Genomic DNA, 25,776 nt, shown 5'->3' with positions numbered 1-25,776 from the left:
ATATTGACTAATAACATGCAAAAAGTAGACAAATTCCCTGACCTCTCAAAATTTTTCTTGCTCTAACTATTTGACAAGAGCCATTACAAATTCATCCAAGCTAGTCGATAACTTCCCACGGGAACGATGTTGTTTAAATTTAAACATTCAGAACATAACGTTATACAATATGTCATTTGATAGATGAAAACCTTGACTTTCTATTTATTACAGGTAATATATAATGAAATGTAAGAGAGAACTATCAACAAATTCTGAAATAGAGAATGTGACAGGTGGGTGTGGCATGAGGGGTCTGATTTTCTACTTGATAGCTCTGTAACCAAACAAAATTCAAAGCTATAAAAATTATGGTTTGTCTGAGTAATAAAGATTACAAAGAGAGTAATTTATGTTTAATTTCCTGCTATTTAAATTTTGCTTTATAGAATTAAGAACTTAAAACTTGTTTTATATTAATATATGGATTATTATCTAAGATATTATGCTATTTTAATTGGTATAACGTAAACACAAAGTAGTTTAATAAAAGTTTGAATGTAAAACACTAAAACCTTGTATCCTGTGCAGTAACGAATACCTTAGGCGATAGGGTTAAGACCATCTGTGCATTGCCTCCTTAACCAGTCCCTCTTCTCAACTGTGACATTCATGTGGTTCTCTAAGCTCTTACATGCCCTTCTTTTAGCTTTGGCCACTTGTTTTTGTATTATTGATCTCTCAAGACATAATTTCTTCTTTTCCTTTTGGTCATCATTCAGACAGTTATGCCTAGAATGCCTATCATGCTTTCTATAACAGGGACCAGTTGATGTTATTTCCAGACCTCTCCTTTCTTCTGAAGACATGGGCTTCCTAAGAGGGCAATTGGATTATTTCTACTCATCTTTCTCCCCCTCTATTTCCTCATTGTATGGTTGTTCTTTTAATGATCTTATTTTGTGTCTTGTACAGACAGTCCATTGCTATCTTGCTCAGACTGTTCCTTTTTGTGGAAACTGCCATTGTATGTTTTTATTGTGGCAGACCTCCTTCTCTTGAAACTTGTCTCTTTCCCCTTTAATTGATTGAGTTTGCAAGCTCACTCATCTTGCATATTCTTTTTTGAGTGAGTCTGACTGTACACTTTTTTGTGTCTCCTACCACCAAATTTGCCATGTCACAGTCTCTCTTCCATCTTTTTGTTGCCAGCCGTAGGAGATCTTACAGGATAGTATGTGGACTACACCAAACACAGTCATCTTCCATTATTTACATTATTGGCCAGTTTCTTATGGCTCTGGTTTTTGACTCTTCATTTACCATTTTTCACTCTACCCAAAGACTATGTGGCAAGTTTTGCCTGTTGTGTGTGTTCTTCAGCCATCTCCATGTCATTCATATTATTCCTGGCACCTCCATATGTGTATCATTATTTTTGTACACATTCTAAGTTCCTCAACACATGTACTCACACACACACAAATGAACAAGAGGAGGCAAGACTGATTGAGGAATTATACCATATTTTCATTATGCTTCATGTCATTTGAACCCACCAAGTGACCATCATTGCCTCACAGAGAATACTTACTCAAAATCTGCATCTAGTGAGGGAGAACAGAAAGGTAATAGTTTTTAGTGGTACATAGCAGTAAGTATGTATCTGAAATACACTTTCAGGGAAGGAAAACGTTAATGTTTGGTGACTTTTAGATTTAGAGCTCAGAAGTAGTTTTTTCAGTTATTTAAAAAAACAGATTGGATCTATTTGTAGGAATTTTTAATCTGTGAGTAAAAAGCTTATTTTAAACTTGTATCTGTATCAGAGCAGGGAGACCTCAATTAAGAACAAGTTTTGTTTCCTTCACTATGCAAAAATAGCCATATGTTGCAAAGAGTGCAGAGATGAGCTATTAAAATGATACTTGCTGTAGACAACATAAGGCTTACATAGAAATAGAAACTTAATTAAACTTGTTTTCTATGAAGCATGGAAGAATTAGAGGTATTTTTATTCAAACGTTTAAAAATGTTAGAGATTTAGATAATTTTTGTATAGATTGCTTGTTTGAATAATGGAATATGATATGTTTGTAAATGTGAACTTGCATATTGAGGATAACACTGTAGTTTTAAGCTTTGGAAGCCCAAAAGGAGACTTCTTTTCATTTTAGAATGGTTTCTTTAAGATTGTAATTTATGCCTATTCTGAATTTTTTAAACTTTTGATTTTTAAGAAATTATAGTGCTTTAAAACAATGAAATGGTTGGATAATAATAAAAAAAATACTTGAAATATCCTTATTTATTATAGATTTATTCATTTTTATATTATCTGGATTGTTCACAACTTATTAACCATATAGTTTTTGAATTAGTTGCCAAAAGACGTAAGAAGTTTCAGAAATAACTTTTGAATAATAATCCTAAGTCATTTAGGAGATGTTTGTTTTACTTGTTGGAATTATTGCAAAATAACAAAGATTTATTGATTTCAGTCTGTTTTAGCCAGTGATCATGGAATGTGCCCCCATTAAAACACTAAGTGAGGTATTGAAATGGAACGAATCACCGCAGTTTTTGTCTTCAAAGACAATGACTTTAAGAAAAAGAGTGAAATGTCAAACTTCATGTATTCCTCGTACCCTTGTGTGTCATGATATGCAAGGTGGTTATTTGGATGACAGGTGAGACAGAGTATTTTTATCAGTACTAGACTATTTCTTTTAAACTTACATACTATATAATTATATGTTATTCTTATTAGTTATTGAAAAGTTTGTAAATGGTGTAGTTTTTAGTGTATGATAAATACAAAGAGTGGTTTGTGAGATGGTATTCATTATTGTTAATTATTATCATGTTTATATTTGTCATACCCTCTCCTTTGGCATTTAGTTGAGCAGCCTCATAAGTTTCTTTATGCATGAAGTCAACTCTCAACCTGTTAGAGTTAACTGTAACACTTCTCTCACACTGAGACAAAATTGCTGACACTGGGTGGCAGTGAGGTCTTATTCATAGTAGGTATTAGGGGTGCATATCTCATCATAGTAGTCGATACAATACATATCTAGATATTGATGCCAAAATATGATACATATTTAGATACGGAAGTTTTACCAGTGGTTTGTTAAAAAGTTTGACAGTCTTGTCTTTAATTTATTTTCTGTATCACTAACATTGTCTTATTTAAGTACTTCACACTTTACAGTGTTTTTTCAAGTTTTATCAACTAAATGGCAGTTGGCAAGAGAAGTAAAATAAAAATAAGTTAATATCTTTTTATGTATTTTGTTATTGTTAATTTGTTATGTTACTTTGCATGTAATGTTTTTGATAAAAGAAATGAAGACAACATGTAGTACTCAATACTCATCTTCCTTTACTGAATCATTAATTTTTAGCAAAAATACTTTATTAGGAATTCTCATTTTTTCTATACAAAAGACTTGTAGTGTTTACTGAAAGCTTGTCAAATTTCGTGAAGATACATAAATCGTATCGTGTCGGACGATGTATGACGATGTATCGATACAATCGTATCACGACTTCACGATACCGTACTCGTATCGTATCGCTGTATCGCCACACTTTTAGTCTATATATGTATATACAAATCAAAGGCAAAACCTTCACAATGAGATTTAAAAAATGGAAAAGGCCTGTGGTCATAGCTTCCAAAAGTATCGGGAAGATATTCCATCTATTAGACATGGTCCAAACACAGATGTCGAATTAGTTAGCAGCCACGGAGAATCAATTAGAAGTTAGAAGTTGAGTGCTTAAACCCACAACGTCTCAACTCTTTCTGCTTTTCGCTGTCTGTAGCCAGTTGTGGGAAGGCAGTCACCAATCCAGACGTATAAAAAGAGCCATGTAGCAGAAATAAACCATCCTATGTTTCTACAATTTAATATTTCCAACCTCCACTCTTTTCAACAAGTTATACATGTGACAAAATGATGTTAAATTAAGCAGTCATCCCAATATTTGGATATAAAAATAACCCTATAGTAGAAATAAACCACAAGGTGAAGAAGCCAAAAGTTTCTGACCTCTCCGGGTTCTCATTCAGGCCCCCTAATTTTTTTTTTTTTTTTTGAGGCTTGAAAGATTTTTAAACCTAAATTTCTACCGCGAATTTGATTTGAATAAACCACCTTATTTCTACTCCTGACCTCAAACCTCATAGAAGGTCAAAATGGTTTCATTAAGGATATAATTTATAAGATGTAAAAATAACAAATCGGAGGATAATTTTCAGTATATAAATTGTTTTAATAAGGAGTAAAAAGAGGTTTGCAGTGAATATTGGTTGAGAGTTAATATTCTTGTACACAAACTCTATTTGATTCATTTGTGGACATCTTTGTAGTTAGTTTAGCTAATTATAAGATCTTATGAATTTAATTAAAGAAAAATACTCTTCCACCACACTATACATGCTCTATCCAGTGCCGACGAGGCCTTTCGTTCAGTACCAAGTCTCATCAGGTCGGCTGGGATTCGACAGTCATAGTTGTGGTGATCAAGACTCTCTTTTGGTTAACCGGTAATCAAAACGAAAATGTACTAGATTAAACTTATTTTTTTATATTATTGAATATTAATTATTTTTTAATTCGATAATTTCTTTAACATTGTAAATCAATTGATTTTTGAAATTGATAAGAAAAAATACGTTTTTTACGTTAGCGTTGTTGCTAAAGGATAAAGAACGAAGAAATTATTAATTACAAATTAACAAATCTATCTTGCATGTTTATGCAGTGTCGCGTTAAGGCACTGGTGAACCCTGGGCGAAGTATAAACTAGTGGACTCCCATTACAATAGGATAAACTGAATTTATTAGTGATAAAAAATTAAGGAAATAAAAAAGAGAAAATAAATTTGTTAACAAATCTGGTTTATTATTATTTTATTACGCATTTCAAATTTTATTATTATACTCGCAACGCGTGGTGGGCCCCTGACAGCGGCGGGTCCTGGGCAATTGCCGTCCCTTTTGTCTATTGGATAAAACGACCCTGTGTTTATATATATTAATCAGTTGCAGTTTATCTAGCGAATTAGTAAGCGTATATCCTTGCTAACCAGTAATTAGTTTGTTTTTCTAAGCATGTTTTACTTATCTTGAAGGTAAACTTCAAGGTATAGGGATTTTACATGTCATTAAGGGATAACAAGTACAAAGTTGTTTTGTGGTTTCTCTACAGATAGTTTCTTTGCATTTTGCTTTAAGTAAATGGCAGTACGACATTCCGTTGTTTTTTTGGTGTGCTTTTTTTTTAGCTGCAGTGGTATGATAACAATTTTTTAAACTCGACTGCTTTCATAACTTTGCTAAAACCAAAGATTACTCCAGCTTATTAAATCTTCGCTCTGGGCCAAAGCGGCGTCATTCCTTCTTTATTTCCGAATAACGAGGGCATTTGGCTGTACTTGTACCCCTCAGGCCTTTTACACGTAGACTTTGTCACACTGTGTACGTGTATTGGGAATGTCTCGGGCCGTTTGCCTGTGAATTCACAAACAGCTCTCACACAATGGTTTATGTCGGTGTGGTTCCGCCACGATCTCTGGGAAGGATAACAACCTCATTGTATGACACAGGTGATGTAGAGGAGAAAAAAACGTATTACAGAGTAAGGAAGATGTATGTTATGGGAAGGTTCTCCTTCTTCTGGTAATATTGAACTCTAGTTCGTGCGTAATTACGAAAGATCTCGAGTTTTATTTTAGTAGATAGATCACCAACAGTACTAGGAAGTATCATTCAAAACAAAAAGAAAGGATGTTCTGTTAGGGGAAAAAATCCCACAGGAAATGGGGAGGGAAGAACAAGTTGAAACAAGGGTTAAAAAAAAAGGAAACGACAAACTAAGGATTGATATGGTGATGAAATGATGCATATATTATAACATAATTTATAAGATGTAGGTTAAGGGTAACCTCTTCGCAATTAATTTAAATCTATGCACAGTCAAAACTGGTAAAATAGATTTGACTACTTCATGATTCATTTTTAATGTAGAAAGTTTATCAAGTATCCGTTAGAAAAACGTTATTCCTTGTGAATATGTAACTGTACAAATCACCAGTATTGAAGTAATTGTTTAAAAAATGAAACCTTTATCTTTATCTTTATATTCTACATATAGAAATTTAAATCGTCTACAAATATTTTTTTTTCAGTAATGACAGTCCCGAATCTCTGTTATTTTCAGAAAATATTTGAAAAGTAAAACCAGATACGCAATCGCAACCGAGTTTCGATTCTCCATTGTTTGCTTTCAGTTTTTAATGTATTAGATCGCTAGGAACTATTTGGTCATTTAATAGTGACTTTTATGGTCTTAAGCACTTCAGTGTATAACACATTTTAGCTTTATCCGTTCAACTTCTACGAGTCACTATAGTTAATAAGTCACTCTTTCACTCGTCTAAAATCACACACTTGATTTGTCACGATTGAGCACGTATTTAATCGCTGCCTTTTTCGTCTTAGCACGCGCTTTATTTAAGGTAGGAAGTAAGGTTAAAAGGTATGTTATTTTTGGTTGACTTCAAATTTGTTTGGATGTGGGTACACAAGATTTTAGAATATCTGACATCTGTGACCTTGTTGTGGCTCAGCTGTAAGTGTGAAAGGTTAAAATCGGTATCACACCTGCGGGGAGAAGAAACAAAATTCGTTGTGTAGTTTTGCGCTTAACAACAACCAAGATTTTTGTTGTGGTGTAAAACCATAAAGTGTATCGTCAAAACAGAAACAGTTGTAAGCGATAAGAGATCCAGAAGACTAATATTAAGTTATTTACGTTCAACATCTTTCGTTCGTTTCTATACCATATATGGACTGCACTAGTACATGAAAAGGAAGTGTTTATAAGTCTCATATTTGATAATGACATTGTTTTGTCATTGCTTTGTTAAACGATCATGTGGAACAAATTAATTATTTCCTGTTTTATATCTTGTTTTATTATTTGATAGTGGGCAATATTTTACTTGAGAAAAATTAGACTCGTAATCTCATAAAATTAGCTCCTACTGTTGATTGCATTTGTCGTAATTGAGCCCTTTGCTTATTTTTATCAAATATCAAACACAGTAAGCTTTATTATCCGGCATTTGCCGGACCAGGGCAGTGCCGGATAGGCGAAAATTCCTATAATGAAAGCGTTTCCCTTTTACGATATTTACAGGAAGAATTTTGACACCTTGTTAATGTTCTAAAGTACAGTATTTCTACATCATCTAAACAGTAATTAATGTTGTAAAAAACCTTGAATTGTATAAAAAATCTTTGTAAGTACAGTATCTTAAATAAAGTTATACCGTATGGTGTAATATACTCACCAACTAAATGTCCCGTTGAAAGCTTGCCAGTTTATGATTCAGGTTTTGATCACCAAAAAAGTAACTTAAACACTAAATAAGTCACTTTAACATAAATAGTCACTTGAACATTAAATAATCACTTAAATATTAACTTATTAAAATAATGCACATTCGTTTAATTGCTAGAAAGAGATTTTGGAGGCAGTGGTGTGCTGTTAGCTGCATCCTTCATAGATGGCTCTTCTGACGATACATTTACATCATGCCCTGAAGATTTGTGGCAGATTTTAGTTTTTTTCAACACATTTCTTATGTCTGGTTTGCATAGTGGATTCTCGTCCGTTTTCTTTTTTGCAGGAAAGAAGACTGAATGATATACAACTGCATAACTTCTTCTACAGAATAACATGACTTGCTTTCAGCAAATTTTATTAAGATGGTCTGCAGATGCAGTCCACGAGATTAAGACTTTTCTTCTTCATCCGAGTCTCTTTAATTGCTGATGATTTGGGATTCACAATACCGTTTATGATTTCTGCATCGGTCACGACATGTGTCACCTCAGTGTTTGCATCGGCCATTCTTGAATCTCGTCATCTTATAACTCTGCCACTGAATTGGGAAAAGATGCATGCATTTTGTACAACTTCCAGGATGTGGAAAACAGCTTTCTTGAGCCAAACATTGAATCTTTCAAATTCCTCGTCCTCCGATGACACATCTTCAAATACAACTATAGGCCACAGTTTTCTCCAAGCTCTACTTAATGTTACATTCCTTACTGTCCTCCATGCAAAGGCGACCCCATAGATCGCATCTATAATATTTAATGTTCCTTGAAAGTCCTTTACAATACCTTCATGATCGATTAACTTTCTAAGGAAATCTCTTCTATGATAACATTTCATATTTTGAATAATGCCTTGGTCCATTGGTCGAATAAGAGAAGGTACATTGGCAGGCAAATAAGTTATAAAAATATTGCCAGAAACTAATTCAGTTCCATGAGGGTGAGCCTTGCAGTTGTCTGACAAAAGAATATCTCTGCTATTTTCAGCCATGCCAATTTTATTAAAATGTTCCTTGACCTCGGGTGCAAAACTGTGATGAAACCATTCCCAAAAATAATTTTGTTCATCCTGGAATTATTTTGCGCCTTGTACACAACAGGTAGATAAGTAACGTCTTTGAATGCTCTTGGGCAATGATATTTTCCAACCACTAGTAATTTTAATTTATGGGTACCAGTAGCATTCGCACTAGTTAACATGGTCAACCTATCATTATTCTGTTTGAATCCTGCAGCACTAGATTTAGTCGAGCCTGCGCGAGAGTATAAGTGGTCAAACAACGTCAAAATAAATGTTTCGTCAGCGTTATAAATTTGCTCCACTGTTGAATTGTGTTCTCCAATATGAGAAGCAAATATCTTGCAATATATTTTAGCAGCCTCATCATGGCCGATTTCTGCTCGTCAGACACGTCAAGTTTTCTAATATCGTGTCGAAGCTTAAAACAAGCCAGTCAGCCATTACAAAAATGGATACTTATCCGTCAAATTCACTTAGTTATAAAAATCTTTACCATTTCAGTCAACATCGGACTGTTAACTTGTGCACTTTCAAATCATTTCAATTTGAACCATTCATACAGTACAGTGTCCAATTGTTAGGCTTTGTTGCCAGGGTTTTCCGTATTTCCACACCTTTCCCGTATTCTGATTCGGCATAAAAAATGTAATAAGTGTTCTTTTTTGAGCCTTAATATCATGGAGAGTTGATAAACCAACATTAAATTCCTTCATCATGGTTCTCATCTTTCTTCGTGGGTTTACAAATCTATATTTTCTGTTGTAATGTTAGTATAACTCGCTTACGTTTCACTCCTTTCCCTGAGGAAGGAGTTACTATTGATTTCTTGTTAGAATTATAAGCCATAACTTCAGGATGTAGAAAATATTTACAGGTAACGTAAGCACAATGTGAATTCCAGTACAGATGGCGAACAACTGAAGCTTGCCGGCGGGAAAAAATGTAAACAAAGCCACATTAGCGCCTCTAATCTACAATGAGCATTTGTATTTGGAGATATTGTAATTTCCGGTTACAAGAGCTTTCCGGATGAGAAGATGCCATATAACAAAGCTTTTACTGTGTGTACTACGTATCTGTTAAATCCTTTAGAACTTTAGCTTTTACACATAGAAGGTAGACATTTAAATTTGAATGGTAATTTTGTTTTTACTTATCAGCCATAAGTATAGACTTGGGAATAAATGAGGCAGAGTGGAATTTAATGAACTTTCATTTGATATAATGCATCATTCATTTTTTTTTCTTCTTCCAGACATATCTATATTACATACAGATAAATTTCGTTGCATTGAAGTATTACCAACGCACCAATGAAAATAGTTATTTTCAAGTTAACTTTTAAGCATTGTTTATAAAAATTATACATTCGTGTTAGAAATACTGTTATTAATTTAAAGTTTGATATAAGAAATCTCGTATTGCAGTAGGCTACTGGATATCGATCGTTGAAATTTTAAGGATACAGAAACTTGTAAAACACCATAAAGTATGATAATAACTTCGGAAATGTTTATTGGAAGTAAGGACGGCAGAATAGTAACATTTAATCGTAAAGTCAAATCATCCATCTCTGCTAATTTATTTAACTATCGATCTATTAACTATAAAATAGTTATATTTCAAAGCCGATTGTACTCGAAAATTAGCCCCCCCCCCCCAGAGACACAGCGGAATGTCTGCGGACTTACAACGCTAGAATCCGGGTTTCGATACCCGTGGTGGGCAGAGCACAGACAGCCCATTGTGTAGCTTTGTGCTTAATTACAAACAAACTCGAAAATTAAACGACCGTGGAATTTTGTAGACTTTTTTTATTTTTATAACATTTCGGTTTTACAGAAAACGAACAACAAAGAACGCCTGCCCGTTCAAACAAACTTGTATAGCATCTGGTATTATGTGCCAAGTCTTGAAGATAGATTGAACTATAAATAGTGTAATGTATGTATGAATTGTCGCATGGTATAGAGAATTATGGAGGCTCGGCATGGCCAGGTGGTTAGGGAGCTCGACTCGCACTCTGCGGGTCGCGGGTTCGAATCCCCGTCACACCAAACATGCTCGACCCTTCAGCCGTGGGGGCGTTATAACGTGACGATCAATCCCACTATTCGTTAGTAAAAGAGTAGCCCAAGAGTTGGCGGTGGGTGGTGATGACTAGCTGCCTTCCCTCTAGTCTTACACTGCTACATTAGGGACGGCTAGCGAAGATAGTCCTCGTGTAGCTTTGCGCGAAATTCAAAAGAAACAAAGAAACAGTTATGGAAGCTGGAGTTTTTCTTTTGATCGAAATATTAGCCTTTGTCACCACTGGACCATTAATTTAGCGTTTTATTTTTTGAACTTGGACGGGAAAGTATTAATTATAGTAAAGTTTTAATTGGTCGAAAAACCACAAACCCGTTGTAATACTGACCGCTTATAAATTTGATAACTCTTATGCCAGTTCATATGTTATTCGTCCATCGTCATATCATTCGCTTCTATTGGTGCCTTTAAAACCTTTTAAGTTGGATAAAATCGTGTTTTCATTATCAGTTCTTGAAAGTCGCGGTTGGGGACAAACAATGAAGAATGAATTTTTGTCCAACATTCACATGCGCCAGTAAGTCCAGACAGACAGACTAGGTTGTGCGGGGAGGTTTTATGAGGAGCTCCACCAATCCTAGAAAGCGTTTTTTTACTCATTTTTCAGAATGGTTCTGACATGAGAGCTTTAGGTTGAATTTTTACACGTATGACAAGGCGAAATTGGTACAGAAAGACGTGCAGCGTCATGTTTCTTAAGGGGCACTTGTTTGAACAAATGTCTAGTCTCATAGTGCTGAATCACGCATAAAAAGTATTTCTTAGAAAACTTTCGAAGGATCTTGTACTCAGATTCAGAATAAAAATTATAATTTATACCCACTGTTGGCAGTGAATTATTAATGTTCGTTAATACGTTGTTTTGTACTCCTAACGAGACGTCGCAGCAAAGCGCTTGAAAATTTTCACATGTTTACAAATTCGAACCATGCTGGGTAAAGCATCGTTATTTTATTTTGAAATATCATAATTGACAGTTTGATGGTTTGAAACCAGACGCCTGGATTCATACACGTCACATACAAGACAGTACTTAATACCTTTTCATCCGGGAGTTTCGTATAATCAACCAGACACCTTTTTATCGTCTGAATATGCAAAGCCTTTTAAAGAATTATACATATTTGAATAAATAATGGTTAATAACGTACAAAAATTACAAAATGTCAGCCAAACAAAAAAAGGCACACATTTTCTGTCATATCAGTGTAACAACAAGTGCAGTTTAAGTGTTAAAATATTTTGATAATATTAGAAGTTAACTTTTAAGAGTTCATGTTTACTTAGTAATTTTGTATCTATATGCCAAATGTTAAAACGAATATTAGCATTTCTTTATGTTTAAGTTCAAAGTGGTTTTGTAATAATCTCACGAATATAAAGAAACTACAGAAATCCATAGAATATTATATACACACACCAAATATGAGTTAGAAGATACATTTAAATGTGTTGGTAATTAAAATTAATTTAAACCATATATGAAAAAGAAGCAAATTTGAAACCCGTGAAAGATAAACTTTGCTAACGAGTTCCTTGAAGCAGTTTTTTAAAGAAATATATTACGTCGTGATGCAAAGTTGGTGGAGAAACTGTGCATGCTTCATTTTATTTAAGTACTAGCTAACGTATCCATTCAACGCACGGGTAAAACGTAGGATCTCTCTAACGGTTGACATTGAAGAGTCATAACTGAGCATCGCCCCCCTCCCCTCCCATGTCACTCCCTGGGGGTTCTAAGGGTACGTGTTAGGATCAGTAAAAATCGGTCTTGCGACTCCCAGAGAAACGTAGACATTTGTTAAATAGTGGTTTAGATATTCTGTAGACACGTTAATACCGTTAAGTTGGTTAGGGTAAAGTTATGACACTGGTGAGTAGCCCATACAATCACCAAAGTGTAATTATTAATTGCTAGGTAGTTTTATCGGCTGTTAATGTGCTGTCGTTTTCATTGAAGTTCTTAGAACGATAGAAATATCTTAGAGTTAAGCAAATAAACAGAGAAAAAAATACCTAAAGGTGGTGGTTGCATTGGGGAAAGTCGGAGGAGTGTTCAGGTCTTGAAAATAAGCATAGATCAAATAAAAGGACTTGAAATGTATTCATGGTAGTGGAATAAAGCTATAACTATTAAAGATAACCGTTTTTCGGCAGGAGTATGAAAATACTAATATATTTTGTATTATCAAGTTTAATGCCCTAATATTTCTTACATGAAACTTCAATTGTTTAATTTTACATTATATCTTTGAATAGGACGATTTATTTTTTCTACTTGAAAAATCCCCTCTCCCCTTTTTATATATATACATAAGGGTATGTATTGCAAATGAAGCGTATGACTAATGTTGCCACACACCAGTGGGGAAGATAACTTCTAGGTACTCTACAGTGTGTGTGTGTCCTCCATTATGTATGCGTCACTGCTTGCTCACCCCTCCATTCTATACCTTTTTTATATCCCGTCTACTTTGGAGAGTCCAGCTAATGCAGCGGAGTGGGTATCGAAGTCACATTATGGAATATGTATAATTTAAGGTTTCCTGCAGCGTACATTCCTGGGCCTAAAACTCCAGTGTTGGTGTGTTAAACTAGTTGACCTTGAAGTTTGCCCATTTTTGTCGATACTGTTTATGTGTGTGTGTGTGTGTTAGAACAAGTTGTTTATTTAGTTACTAGTTTTATTAAACGTCCAGATTTCAGAACTTCACAACTGTATTTATGAACACGCTTTTATATTCTCATATAAAAGTTATCAAATTATCACGACTTGTTTATGGTACCAGGCTGAAAGTTCTATTTTCATCATGCTAATTATTTCAACAGTATTATTAATAAGGCTTCTCTGTGGGTACATCTGTTATGAGTGATGGTCAGCTTAGACTTGAGCTATGTTTTGTGGAAACAGTAGCACATTTAATAAGGGGGTAGTAATTCTTTTGTTCTATATGTGTGTGGTTTTGGTAAATGATGTTCCAAGAGAAAAATCCTAAATGCTGTTTACCTGTTGTTGAATGCATGTTAAAGAATACAGTAATTATCAATGCATCTAGCATAAAACGGTTTTGATCTCTTTTTTTTTATTGTAGGATTTTCAGGGACCAATTGTGATTACAATATTGACGACTGTGCTGGTAATCTGTGCCAAAACGGAGCTACTTGCATCGACGGAGTGAATAGATACACTTGTCAGTGTCCTTCCACGTATACTGGTAAGATTTTACGTGGCTAATAATTATTCCCACTTGTACAGTGAGCGTCATAAACAAATGGTGGCCGTGCATCTGACATGTGTGATCCAGTAAAATAATCATTACCGTGTTGAGTTGCAGCAGTAAAGCTGTGAATAAATGATGAATGAGAACTGGTAGAATAAAGCAGTAACAGGCATACTTTAGTCTTAAAGTATACAATTTCTAACCATTAATTCTTACTATCGTATGTTTTGTAGACGTTTTTCAAGTGATGGTCCAGTAAATGTGAGGTTGTCGCCTGAAATCATTGCAACATGGTTGTGATATATGGTCACGTCTGTTGATTTATTTAAAAAAATAATAACTAGAGGATTCACGTGTTCATTATGTATTTTGCGTAAACAGTTATTCAGATTTTTTATCTGTAAACAAGAGTTATTTAAAGTTCGGAAACATACAATTCGAAAGTTCGAAATTAATTATACTTTACAATCTTCTATAATGGTATTTTGAGATACAAATTCTACCTGGAAATACCATTATAGTCTTATTAGTGACATTCTTGAATCGTTGTTTTTGAGGTGTGAACTTGCTATTTTGGGTTGTTTATGACTGATTTGTATGGTTTTTGGTTTTTCAGGTCCTTACTGCAGTCAAGATGTAGATGAGTGTGCTTTAAGGCCTAGCGTTTGTAGAAATGGAGCAACATGCACCAATACCATTGGAGGTTATTCCTGCATTTGTGTAAACGGTTGGACAGGTCCAGATTGCAGTGAAAACATAGATGACTGCGCAGGCGCAGCATGTTTCAATGGTGCCACCTGTCACGATAGAGTTGGATCATTTTATTGCCAATGTGCACCCGGAAAAACAGGTGCAGATGTCATTCGTAATAAAATACTTGTAACAAATGTTAGATGTAACGTTGCTTAATCCACCATCTATTTGGAACATCTGTTTCAATGTATTGCCTTTCACTATATATCGTAAACCAAAAAAAAAACACAAATGGAACTGATAATTATAAGAATATAAACGGTCTTGCATTTTCCTTTGATTAGTTTTATCTACTTCTCAGGTTTAAAGTACCTGGAATACAAAATGAATTTAGCATATTTTTTAGTTGTTAAAATATTAAATTCTGAGATTTTATAATTGTAATGTTTATGTAAATTTGTATTAAAGTGTGTTGTTTATTGATATGTTTTAGTAATCGATTCCGTGAATAAAAGATAAAAAACATCTCGATTCTTTGCCATTATAATTTGACACACTTAATGATATGACCAAATTTCGACAGTTTTTAGGCTTAAATTTATTATGAAATCAAATAAACAATACTACATAACGAAACTGAAATGATTTTAACAATCCGTGAGATATGGTACACGGTTTAATTGTTTTCATCTGTTGATGTGTGCATATCTATATTGTGTGATGTTTTGAAGAAGACTTCGTGTTTTAACGTACCAACCATACCTCTCTTCTTTTCTTTTTGTTACTAATTAGTACACCACATTTCAAACTTTGCTTTGCTTATTTAGGTCTGTTGTGTCATTTGGATGACGCATGTGCCAGCAATCCTTGTCATGCTGGAGCTGAGTGCAACACCAACCCAACAGATGGTACTTACCTTTGTACGTGTCCCAATGGGTTTAAGGGCACTGACTGCACGGTAGATGTGAACGAGTGCCAAGAAGGCATGTATATATATATATATATATATGTTACACAGTTATTTTTTTTTTTTAAGTATTGACTTGTTTAGACAATTAAACCATGTATCGATATGATGATTCTATTGTGTTTAAAATTGTTTTTTGTATGTTAATAAAGGATTCCTAGGAAATTAATTTTTCATTCACATGAGGATTCTAGAATGTTTGATTTTACTGAAACCCCTTTTACAACGTTGGATGGTTTGATGTTTTTTGGCATTTTTATCCATTCTTTTTGTTTAACATATTTTCAAAAATGATTTAACTTGGGTGTAAAATAATCCCAGATTGTACAGAAGAAACATCTTACCATGATTTTACTTAATACTGGGGTTTTTAAAAAAGTTCATTTGAATTGTTTAATCTCTATTTGATATTAATTCCACATTATCACCGTTTTATTGAAATATTTACTTATATTTGGCTTAACTCCATTTTTGACCTCTCTTTAACCTCTAATAATTTCATAATTGCATGCTGTGGACTTCGTAGTATCAAATAATTGAAAGCAAATGTTTTAGTCAAAACTCATTTCTTAAGGTTTAAACTTGAGATATTTGATCATTGGGTCTTTCTTAATATGCCGGACTTAGAGGTTGAAAGTTTCTAGCCTCTAAACTGAAGTTTGGTCATACCCTTCCTCAGTTATTTTATATTGATTTGAGGAGACAGTACACAGTCATGGTCATCGTATGAGTTGCTTGTGATTTACTCATCAGCAATATGAATTTCTTTACGCTTTGTTGGTGAACCATGCAGAGTTATGGTATCTGTAATCTTGTTTCACTGAATTTAAGCATAAGTATATTTACACACGCTAATCTGATTTTCTTTGTGAAAGCTGCTGGAACAGCTCGTGTGTCAACCAACGCTTTGTATGGTTTTTCATGTTGGATTTAGGAACAGGGTCAGGACTAAAACTCCGATAAGTTGTTGTTAATCTGTTTTGGTTCATTTCTTTATTTTCTATTTAGATTGAGAAAAACGTACGCCATTAATATAGACTTTGTGAAGACTTCTTTTTTCCCCTTTGAGTACAAATTTAAAATTTCTTATGGATGTTTCCATTTGGATATCACTGGCTGTGGCTTATGAGTGAATGCCATTCTAAGAATTATCTTTTGTTAAGAGGTGTTTTGATTTTATTGGTTAAGTTTCCACCACGTTATTTGTTTCATAGATTTTTTTATCTTAGAGCTGCAAATATTGACTTGAAAAAATGTCCAACAGTTGGAGAAGGGGTTTACTGAAATATCGTAATCTGTTATAAGGTGTCACTATTCTAAATCATCAAGGAAATCCCTTTACAGAAATTTTCCTTTAATATAAAATAGATTGTTACTATTCCTAGTATGGTTTCTTGTATATTCTTGTTTCATTAATAATATGCCCAGTATAAGGAGTTATGTGCGTTTTTCTTACTAAAACGTTTACTGCAAATAAGGCTGTCGTAGAGTGAAAGCACAAGCAGAATTATAAAATAATGATGAACAAGTTAATTAAATGAACTACACACACCTATCCAACTTGTTACTCCACATTTTCAATTAATTATGGTTAACTCTTTTAGGATCGCCTTGCGAGCATGGAGGAATGTGTGTCAACACGCCAGGTTCTTTCAGCTGCAACTGCAGTAAGGGTTTTACAGGGCCCAGATGTGAGATTAACATCAATGAATGTGATTCTAATCCCTGTCAAAACGATGGCACCTGTTTGGACGAAAGAGGAGGTTTCCGTTGTGTGTGTATGCCAGGTTAGTGTTCTTTTTGTGAGAGCTGTTGTTTCAATTTTACAAGGGATAAATTAACTTTGGAGTTTTATTTTAACTTTTAAGTCGACGTATCTGTGTAATTATAAGTTAGTTTTAATGGGAGCCAGATGTGGTCTAGTGCCGGGTAGAGGACTGATAGTGTATAATTATAAGTTAGTTTTAATAGGAGCCAGATATGGTCTAGTGCCGGCTAGAGGACTGATAGTGTGTAATTATAAGTTAGTTTTAATAGGAGCCAGATATGGTTTAGTGCCGGGTAGAGGACTGATAGTGTGTAATTATAAGTTAGTTTTAATGGGAGCCAGATATGGTCTAGTGCCGGGTAGAGGACTGATAGTGTGTAATTATAAGTTAGTTTTAATGGGAGCCACATATGGTCTAGTGCCAGGTAGAAGACTGATAGGTCTAAAGTTCGTGTCGTGATGCCGCTAAATACCCCCTCGGACTTTCAGCTGTGGCTACAATACAAGTGTGACAGTATGTCCTACTCTCTATTTAAAAGCCGGACAAAGATATTAGCGGCATGTTATGCTGACTGGCTGTCTTCGATAGTTTAAAATTAGGGCAGCCATACATGAACCGTAGAGGTATTTGACTTAGCCGTTTTGTTCATGTGATTAAAAGCTGGCATTTAAGTTGAAAATACCAGTACTGTTTAATTTTTATTGATAATCTGATATTTGAATCTATGATTGAAGAAAAGTGATTAGTTCCACAAAACTGTATCCGGTTGAGTATCTTAATTTCTCGATAAAATACGTGCTGAATCTCATTATACGTAACAATTCTCAAAAGCTAACTTTTGTATTTCCTACATAGGTTTGAATATTTTAAGTTATACGTTTACAGATTTCAAGTACGATTAGTCAATGAAGTGTGTAAGAATAAACTAAATTTTGTGTGCTTTTATATGAATAGTACTTTCTCTTTAAGGTTGGAAGACTGCGTGCCCTAGCGGCTAGTGTGCCGGACTGTAAATCCAAAAATCCAAAAGTTAACTTGATGTTGACTGAAAAACGCGATCTGTGCTTTGGGGCAGTAGAGATATTACAAGAGTGATGGTCAAATCCAACTAATTTTTTATTATAGCCCAAAAGTTGGCGGTTGTTGATGTTAACTGTCTTCCCTCTAGCCTATCAGTTCAGAATTAAGGACGACTAGCGAAAATATGACTTTTGTAACTTTGGTCGAAATATCTGAAACCAAATTTCAAGGATAGGAGCGAAAATAGACCATTTGTAGGTTTGGTCGAAATATCCGAAACCATATTTCAAGGATAGGAGCGAAAATAGACCATTTGTAGGTTTGGTCGAAATATCTGAAACCAAATTTCAAGGATAGGAGCGAATATAGACCTTTGTTAGCTTTGGTCGAAATATCTGAAACTAATTTTCAAGGATAGGAGCGAAAATAGACCATTTGTAGGTTTGGTCGAAATATCTGAAACCAATTTTCAAGGATAGGAGCGAATGTAGACCTTTGTTAGCTTTGGTCGAAATATCTGAAACCAATTTTCAAGGATAGGAGCGAAAATAGACCTTTGTTAGCTTTGGTCGAAATATCTGAAACCAATTTTCAAAGATAGGAGCATGTAATCCTAGTAAAAATTATTAACCGTTAGTAAACCACATCACAACTAACAACTTAGCTAATTTTTTGTTTCAAAAAAATATCTTGACTTTCGAAATGCTAAAATTGTAGCGTAAAATATCAACGACGAAAACAAAATAAATCCTTTGTAACTCATTTGTTCCCCTTCAGAAGACATAGGACTAATTTAATTACCGTGACATGGATTTAATCACTAGCTTTCTGGCCCGCTGGTGAACTAGTAGGGTGTATAGTTTGGTAGAATGATGGTACTTGGGGTCGGTTTTGGAACATCCTGTTGCATGGTGTATTATATTGAAAGAAAATAAGTGAGTAGTAAAAAGAGGCAAACACGGCAGCACATAAACATTAAAAGTAATTGGTTTGAAAAACGGGTAACACAAGAACGATTGTCGTGATAGCTGTAACTTGAAACTGTAATCTGAGCTTATAATGGTGGAGTGATTTTTTTTTTTTTTTGAGAATTCAATCATGTAAAAATGTAGGATGTAATTGCAAGGTTATGTACTGATTTATATATACCACTTATAGCGGTTTGCAGTGTTAACTTGAACCACATATCTAAAATTAGTTTTCCCTAAAGACCACGTGGGTCGTCGCCAGTTTATATAATTATTCGAATGACATTATATTGACAATATATTATAACTATTTTTAGCACTCGTAGACATTATATCTAAAATAATTGCTGTTATTAAGATGTGTAATGTGCAGTTCTTTCCTGTTGGACAGGTTGGTATGTCCTATAAGTTAGCGTGCTCGGACTGTAAATCCAAGGGTTTGGACGTGGTTTGTGATCCATTGCCGTTAAAAACGCACTCTGTACTATTGGGTTGTAAGTGTGTTATAAGAGTGACTGTCAAATCCTACTATTAGATCAGGCTCTGTTTGTTTGTAGTTAAGTGCAAAGCTACACAATGGGCTATCTGTATTCTGCCCACCATGGGCATCGAAACCCGGTTTTTAGCGTTGTTAGTCCGCAGACATGCCGCTGTGCCACTGGGGGGTTAGGCAATGATAGTCTACGAGTTGGCGGTGGGTGTTGTTGACAAGTAACCCTCTCTAGACTATTAGTGCACAATTAGGGACAGCAATGCGAAAATAGTCCGTTGTATAGCTTTACTTGGAACTTCAGAAACTAATTTTCTTCTTAAGTTTGATCGGACGTGGTATGAAAAATTTGGTGGGCTGTAGATTCCAGAGGCTATGGAACGTACATTTCCTCACCTGTATATATATATATACACCTAAGTTACAGGTTGTTCATTGTTCATGAAAACCTAACACGTTGTGCGTCTATTTGTTTACTGGACACATCATCATAAACATGGAGGGAAAATTATTTGATGAATATAAATCTGTAATAAACATTAAAACAAAATTTAAAAAGTTTATTCGAATTATCGACCTTTTATTCAAATATTTGTGCTTCTGAATCTATATACACGTGATGTTGACTCACAAACGCGCTTTGGGGCGGTAGAGGCGCTACATATACACACATCTACCAACCCCCAAACACTGAATTAAAAACAAAAAGTGGCGGAGAAGTAGAGATTTTCTTTGGAAGCTGTAAACGTCGAAGCTTTTGTCAGTCTCTTTGTATAAAAGATTTTTCGTTTATTGTTCTTTCCACGCATCCACCATGTGTTACGTGTACACTTTGCTTGGCAGGTTGCGCAAGTGTTTTGTGTTTACCAAGTGTTTGTTGTACTTGGAACAGAGTACGCTTTCAATGTGTTACACGTTGGTGATTGAGAAAAAAAAAAAAGATCTAACATCTTTCAGCCTGTCTTTACAGTCGTTTATTAGTGTGCTTATCTGTAATTCAGTCTAAGCCTATTCAGTCGTTTTATCAACTTATTCCGTATATTAATCTGTAAATTTAAGTTATACTTTACGTAGCTAAACTTTTATTATTTTATTGTGTATCAATTTAGTCTGTAAACAGTAATAAAAGTTAAGATTCTGTAGGTCGAAAGTTATAAGTTTGAGAAAACCAGACAAAGTGCATAGGAAACGTCTATAAGGTTGAGCAATACGCTGTTATCTTTCGTCTGTTCATTAATATAGCATGTTCTAACACGTTTACTAACTAGATGATCGGTTTTTATAGGAAAAAATGTAATAATAACAAACAGCGTTTGGTGGCTTTACCCCTTTGATTTTTGTCGTCATATATATTGGTTAGTCATGCGAAACTCGGTACCAGGACAAGCAGGCTGTTTTTTTCTTTCGGTTTTAATGTGAGGAAGTTGTTTATTGAATATCTGAAATTAGGGTCTTGAAAAGCTCGAAGATTTATTTTATTTAGTTTTGTGTTCGGGCGAAGTAAGACTAGTTCGTTATCTTTAAGCGACAGTTCAATGACTTGTTGAATGTCATTGCCCAGAAATGTAAAAAAGTCAAAATAAATAATAAAAATAAAAAACTTATAGAACGTTGTTACATAAAGGTAAATTTGTGATAGACTAAGAAATTATTTCTGTTAGCTTTGAAAAGCTAATGATCGTTTTTTAATACATCTGCTGCATTGCTCACCATGGCATTGTGTAAATATGTTGGTTGAAATGTGACTTGTTACACCTGCTAGGTGTGATCAGAATGTTTGTACGTATGTTTTGTTGACTATTTTGTTGTAGGTCCTTCTGATGAAGTTAATTGTTTATTTGTTTTGAATTTCGCGCAAAGCTACACGAGGGCTATCTGCGCTAGCCGTTCCTAATTTAGTAGTGTAAGACTAGAGGAAGGCAGCTAGTCATTACCACCCACCGCCAACTCTTGGGCTACTCTTTTACCAACGAATAGTGGGATTGACCGTCACATTATAACACCCCCACGGCTGAAAGGGCGAGCATGTTTGGTGTGACGGGGATTCGGACCCGTAGACTGCGAGTCGAGCGCCCTAACCACCTGGCCATGCCGGGCCAATTGATGAAGTTAATAGAGCTTGTTCATTTTTGGTTAAACTCAAAAATATTAAGTATTAGGTAGTTTTGTTGACTAACGAAATGTTTGTGTTTAGGATAAGCGCAATAATAATAAGAATTTGGCTGTTAAATGTTCGTAGTCCAGAAAATTTCGTTCATCACCCCAGTAGAATAAGGCTGATATGTTTATTAATTTTTTTTTCAGACATTGAAGAACAATTTGTATAAAGCGAATATAATTTCACATAGTACTTTCAGTTCTCTTCAATCAAACAGTGAGGCTATTTTCGAGGTTTACCTTTAAAGAAAAGAAGGTTCGATAACTTAACGGCGAGGAGGCTCACTTAACATGATAAGGGGGGGGGGATAATTTGACAGTACTTTAAGGCGGATGGGAGCGAGGGTTAACTTAAAGAGTCACCGAGAAATGAAGGCACTGTGGGAGAGAGGTTGAATTAACGGAAGTTAAGGAAGAAAGTGTAACTTCACAATTGAAATAAGTAATAGTGTATATAATACCACTTGGTTTACATCCCGGTTAAGTGTGCTTATATCAACCTCTAGAAGGTTTCACTTTACTGTAGCAACGTATAGAGCTGAAGTAGCCTAAAACTAAGATACGGAGTAATTTTTCACGCAGTGTAAGCCATTTTTTATTTCGCCTTGTATCTTAATTAATAACACGGATAAATAAATGTCCCAAGCGATACACAAATGACTATAGGACGTCATTTACATATCACTGTTTCTTGTTAGTACAGCTTTAGTAGACTTAGGATACTTCAGAGCTACACATACAAAAGAAAGTCGTGATTAATGAGGCTTGCATCTTACTCTAGGAGTGGTTGAAGGCATAAAATATGTGTATACATGCGGTGTTCGATGCGTTTGTTCCTTTTTTTGACATGTCATTGCCTTAGTACAAGCTTTTTTATGACTGATCACCAAGTTTGACGGAAGTTGGATTATCACCACTATCTGATAAAAACACATTAATGTGTATGCACATGTTGGCTTAGAGTAAAGGAATGGTTTTGGTTGAAAGGGCAGGCATGAGAAGAGGGTGGTAACAGGAGGGGGAGGCGGGAGCTGTAACCTGCTCTGCAGGATGCCTGCATGCTTTGTGTGAGAACCGCGGACCTCCACCTTAACTCGCGGTCTCAACTTTATTGCTTGAGCCTGCAGGAATGTTAGCTTTCTCAAAGGAACGTACTGGTGCAGTTCACGGAGGGTCACGACTGGAAGTTCTAGGTGGCGTTGTCTTGTTCACTACAAAACAACTTAAAGGCCGACGGCAGCACGATTACATTTCGAAGTTGTTTTCTAATGGCATTGTCATGCCTATATTTAGTAGCTTAAGCTGATTAAAATATTATTTTCAGACGTTAATTAGCGCAGAAAAGTAACACTATGGATGAAAATACCTTGAAAATTATGTACTTGAAAAGCCTCATGTTTGTAGTGGCATGGGACAGATCTAAATTCAGACGTTTACTAACCTAGGCCTAATTCAGTGTAACGTTAGCTTGACGAAGCCAAGCAACATAATTGAATTTAATCATAAAAAAACGTGACAGACAGACAGACACACAAAACCTTTGCATATCTTTAAATATTTAAGAAACGTGTTAATGGCCGATATGCTTATGTAATGGCTGTTACTATAATCTGTGGTATTTTTATTGTAATAAACTAGATGCGAAACATTTCGATTGATAAATTTCTACGACAAAAGTATGATCCAGTATCATTTTATTACTTTAGCCTTAGAATTACTTCCCTATCGTTAATTAAACACATTTCTAAGCTGTTGTATGCTTCAATTTGCATGTGGGTCCTTGTCTCTGTTTTTTACAGGGCCACTTGTATTAAACACACGCGAAATATAAACAAGAATATCACCAGTGCAAACACGTCTTTGATCTCCCATGTATGTAATATTGAGGATAAATGATTCCACTTGGTTGTTACATTGATTGATGTAACAGGCAAAGAATATAATTACTCCTCATTATGCAATATGTGGACCCAATCGATAGCAAACGTTATAAAAACAAGTCGGTAATTGAAGGTAATTTTCACGTAGCCCAGCTTAATCAGGGAAGAGCTTTCAGCTGATTTTTGGACTTAGTTTTCTCTATGAGGGGAAAATTTGTGTGTTAAAAAAATAATTAATGTAGTATTGAGCTACTTGAATTTACAATGATTGACACCACACATTATATGTTTTTTTGTCAAATGCTAGTAAGCATTCACTTTATCTACTGATCGCTACCTTCGAATAAAGTTGTACTTACTGGTAAAAGTTTAATAATGCAATTTATTGATCATTATAAAGCTGGAAATTGTGAATTTACTATTTTACAGGCTACAGTGGAATACACTGTGAAATTGATATAGATGAATGCTTGCCAAATCCATGCTTGAATGGAGCAATCTGCAATGACCTCATCAACAGGTTCAAATGTCTTTGTCAAGTGGGTTTTATTGGAACAAAATGCGAAATAAACGTTGATGATTGTGTGAGCCAACCTTGTCATCATGGTGGAACTTGTCATGATGGAGTAGCGGGATATACCTGTGATTGTCCACCTGGTAAGTTATTATGCGTACACATAACAGAGGAACTAGAAATCCCAACTGAATTATGCTCATACGTTTTTGTTGAATGAAATTTTTTTTCATGTAAAGCAATTTAATATATATATTTTTTCACCTACTACCGGCAGTTTCTCTTTATCTTAAATACAGTTATAACTGGATAAATTTGTTGGTAAATAACTTGTAACCACCATACTTGGGGATGTTATGTCTCATTACTGGAACAGATGTATTTCTTTCAAGTTAAGATACTTGTTTAAAGTGATGACTGAAAATATATATTTTTTTTTAATCTAAAGGAAACACTTTATTTTTCCTTTCAGTAGCATGATGTATTAGTGGTTTCATCTGTTGGACATTTCATGCTATTTTAATTGGATGTAACTCAAATTGAAAGACATACTCCTTCCAGTTTTGTGTTTGAGTACTAACATATTTGTCTCTTGACAATATTATTATATAGGATTATAGGTTTGAAGAAATTTCATTTGCATTTTAGCTATGATATTCTGAAGCTTGCGCTTTTCTTTTGGTAGGTTTTACAGGATTTGCTTGTGAAACAAACATCAACGACTGTCAGTCTTCCCCTTGTCATTATGGAGAGTGTATTGATGGTATTGGAAGGTTCACATGTAACTGTCATAGAGGTTATACAGGCATACTGTGTCAGACCCAGATTAATGAGTGCAGTAGTAATCCCTGCCAACATGGTGGTCACTGTGAGGATTTTATTGATGGATACCAGTGTCGCTGTCGACCAGGCACAACAGGACCCAATTGTGAGCACAACTTGAATGAATGCTTTAGCAATCCCTGTCGTAATGGTGCCTCGTGTGAAGATGGAATCAATTCCTACAGATGTAGATGTCTTCCAGGATTTACAGGTGTGCTTACATATTACTCTTAAAAAAATTTCTAAATCATTAATAAATATTTTATGGCAAGATATATTTTGTTTTATTTTATTAATATAATAATAAGTTTATCATTGGTTTGATCAACCCTATAATCATGTTCTTCTCCCATTTTTCAATAAAATCTGATTTTAGTAACTGTTTATATGATATAAAGAATGCTGTAGTCAAATTTATGTTTTATACCTGCTGTTTATCTATTATTTTGGTATTTGTTCACCTAAAAATAACAGAAAACATGAAATCTTCAAGTTAAGTTGATGTGATTTAGTATTCTCTGGATTTGTATGTAGAACATGTGTTAAATTTCTGTTGATTTTCTTTACAAAGCTTCATTGGTTATATTAGAACAAATGTGTTTAATTTAAATTCGATGATGAGGAACCCACTTTGAGACTAATAATGGCTGGAGACGGCTTGAATGGGTAAATTCCCACCAGCTATAGTTGAAAAGCTCTCCAACATTCCCCACAATAAAACTCAACTCACGAACAAAATGGACACTTAACAAATCCAACAACA

The 25,776-nt window shown here is 34.7% G+C and overlaps 1 protein-coding gene across 2 annotated transcripts in view; it reads left to right on the top strand.

Moving 5' to 3' along the window:
• LOC106462362 (neurogenic locus Notch protein-like) overlaps positions 1-25,776 on the top strand; it is a 100,847-nt gene that overhangs the window by 46,364 nt on the left and 28,707 nt on the right. For both annotated transcript variants that reach the window (XM_013922278.2, XM_022389609.1), the window contains 6 exons: positions 13,605-13,727; positions 14,350-14,583; positions 15,254-15,409; positions 16,998-17,180; positions 24,107-24,334; positions 24,877-25,224. In XM_013922278.2, coding sequence (XP_013777732.1) covers positions 13,605-13,727; positions 14,350-14,583; positions 15,254-15,409; positions 16,998-17,180; positions 24,107-24,334; positions 24,877-25,224 — 1,272 coding nt within the window. The remainder of the gene's footprint in view (positions 1-13,604; positions 13,728-14,349; positions 14,584-15,253; positions 15,410-16,997; positions 17,181-24,106; positions 24,335-24,876; positions 25,225-25,776) is intronic.

The sequence above is a fragment of the Limulus polyphemus genome, unplaced genomic scaffold (assembly GCF_000517525.1).
Source record: "Limulus polyphemus unplaced genomic scaffold, Limulus_polyphemus-2.1.2 Scaffold1151, whole genome shotgun sequence".
NCBI lineage: Eukaryota > Metazoa > Arthropoda > Merostomata > Xiphosura > Limulidae > Limulus > Limulus polyphemus.
Note: the sequence above shows the minus strand (reverse complement) of the source record. Positions and strands in the feature narration are given on the sequence as shown.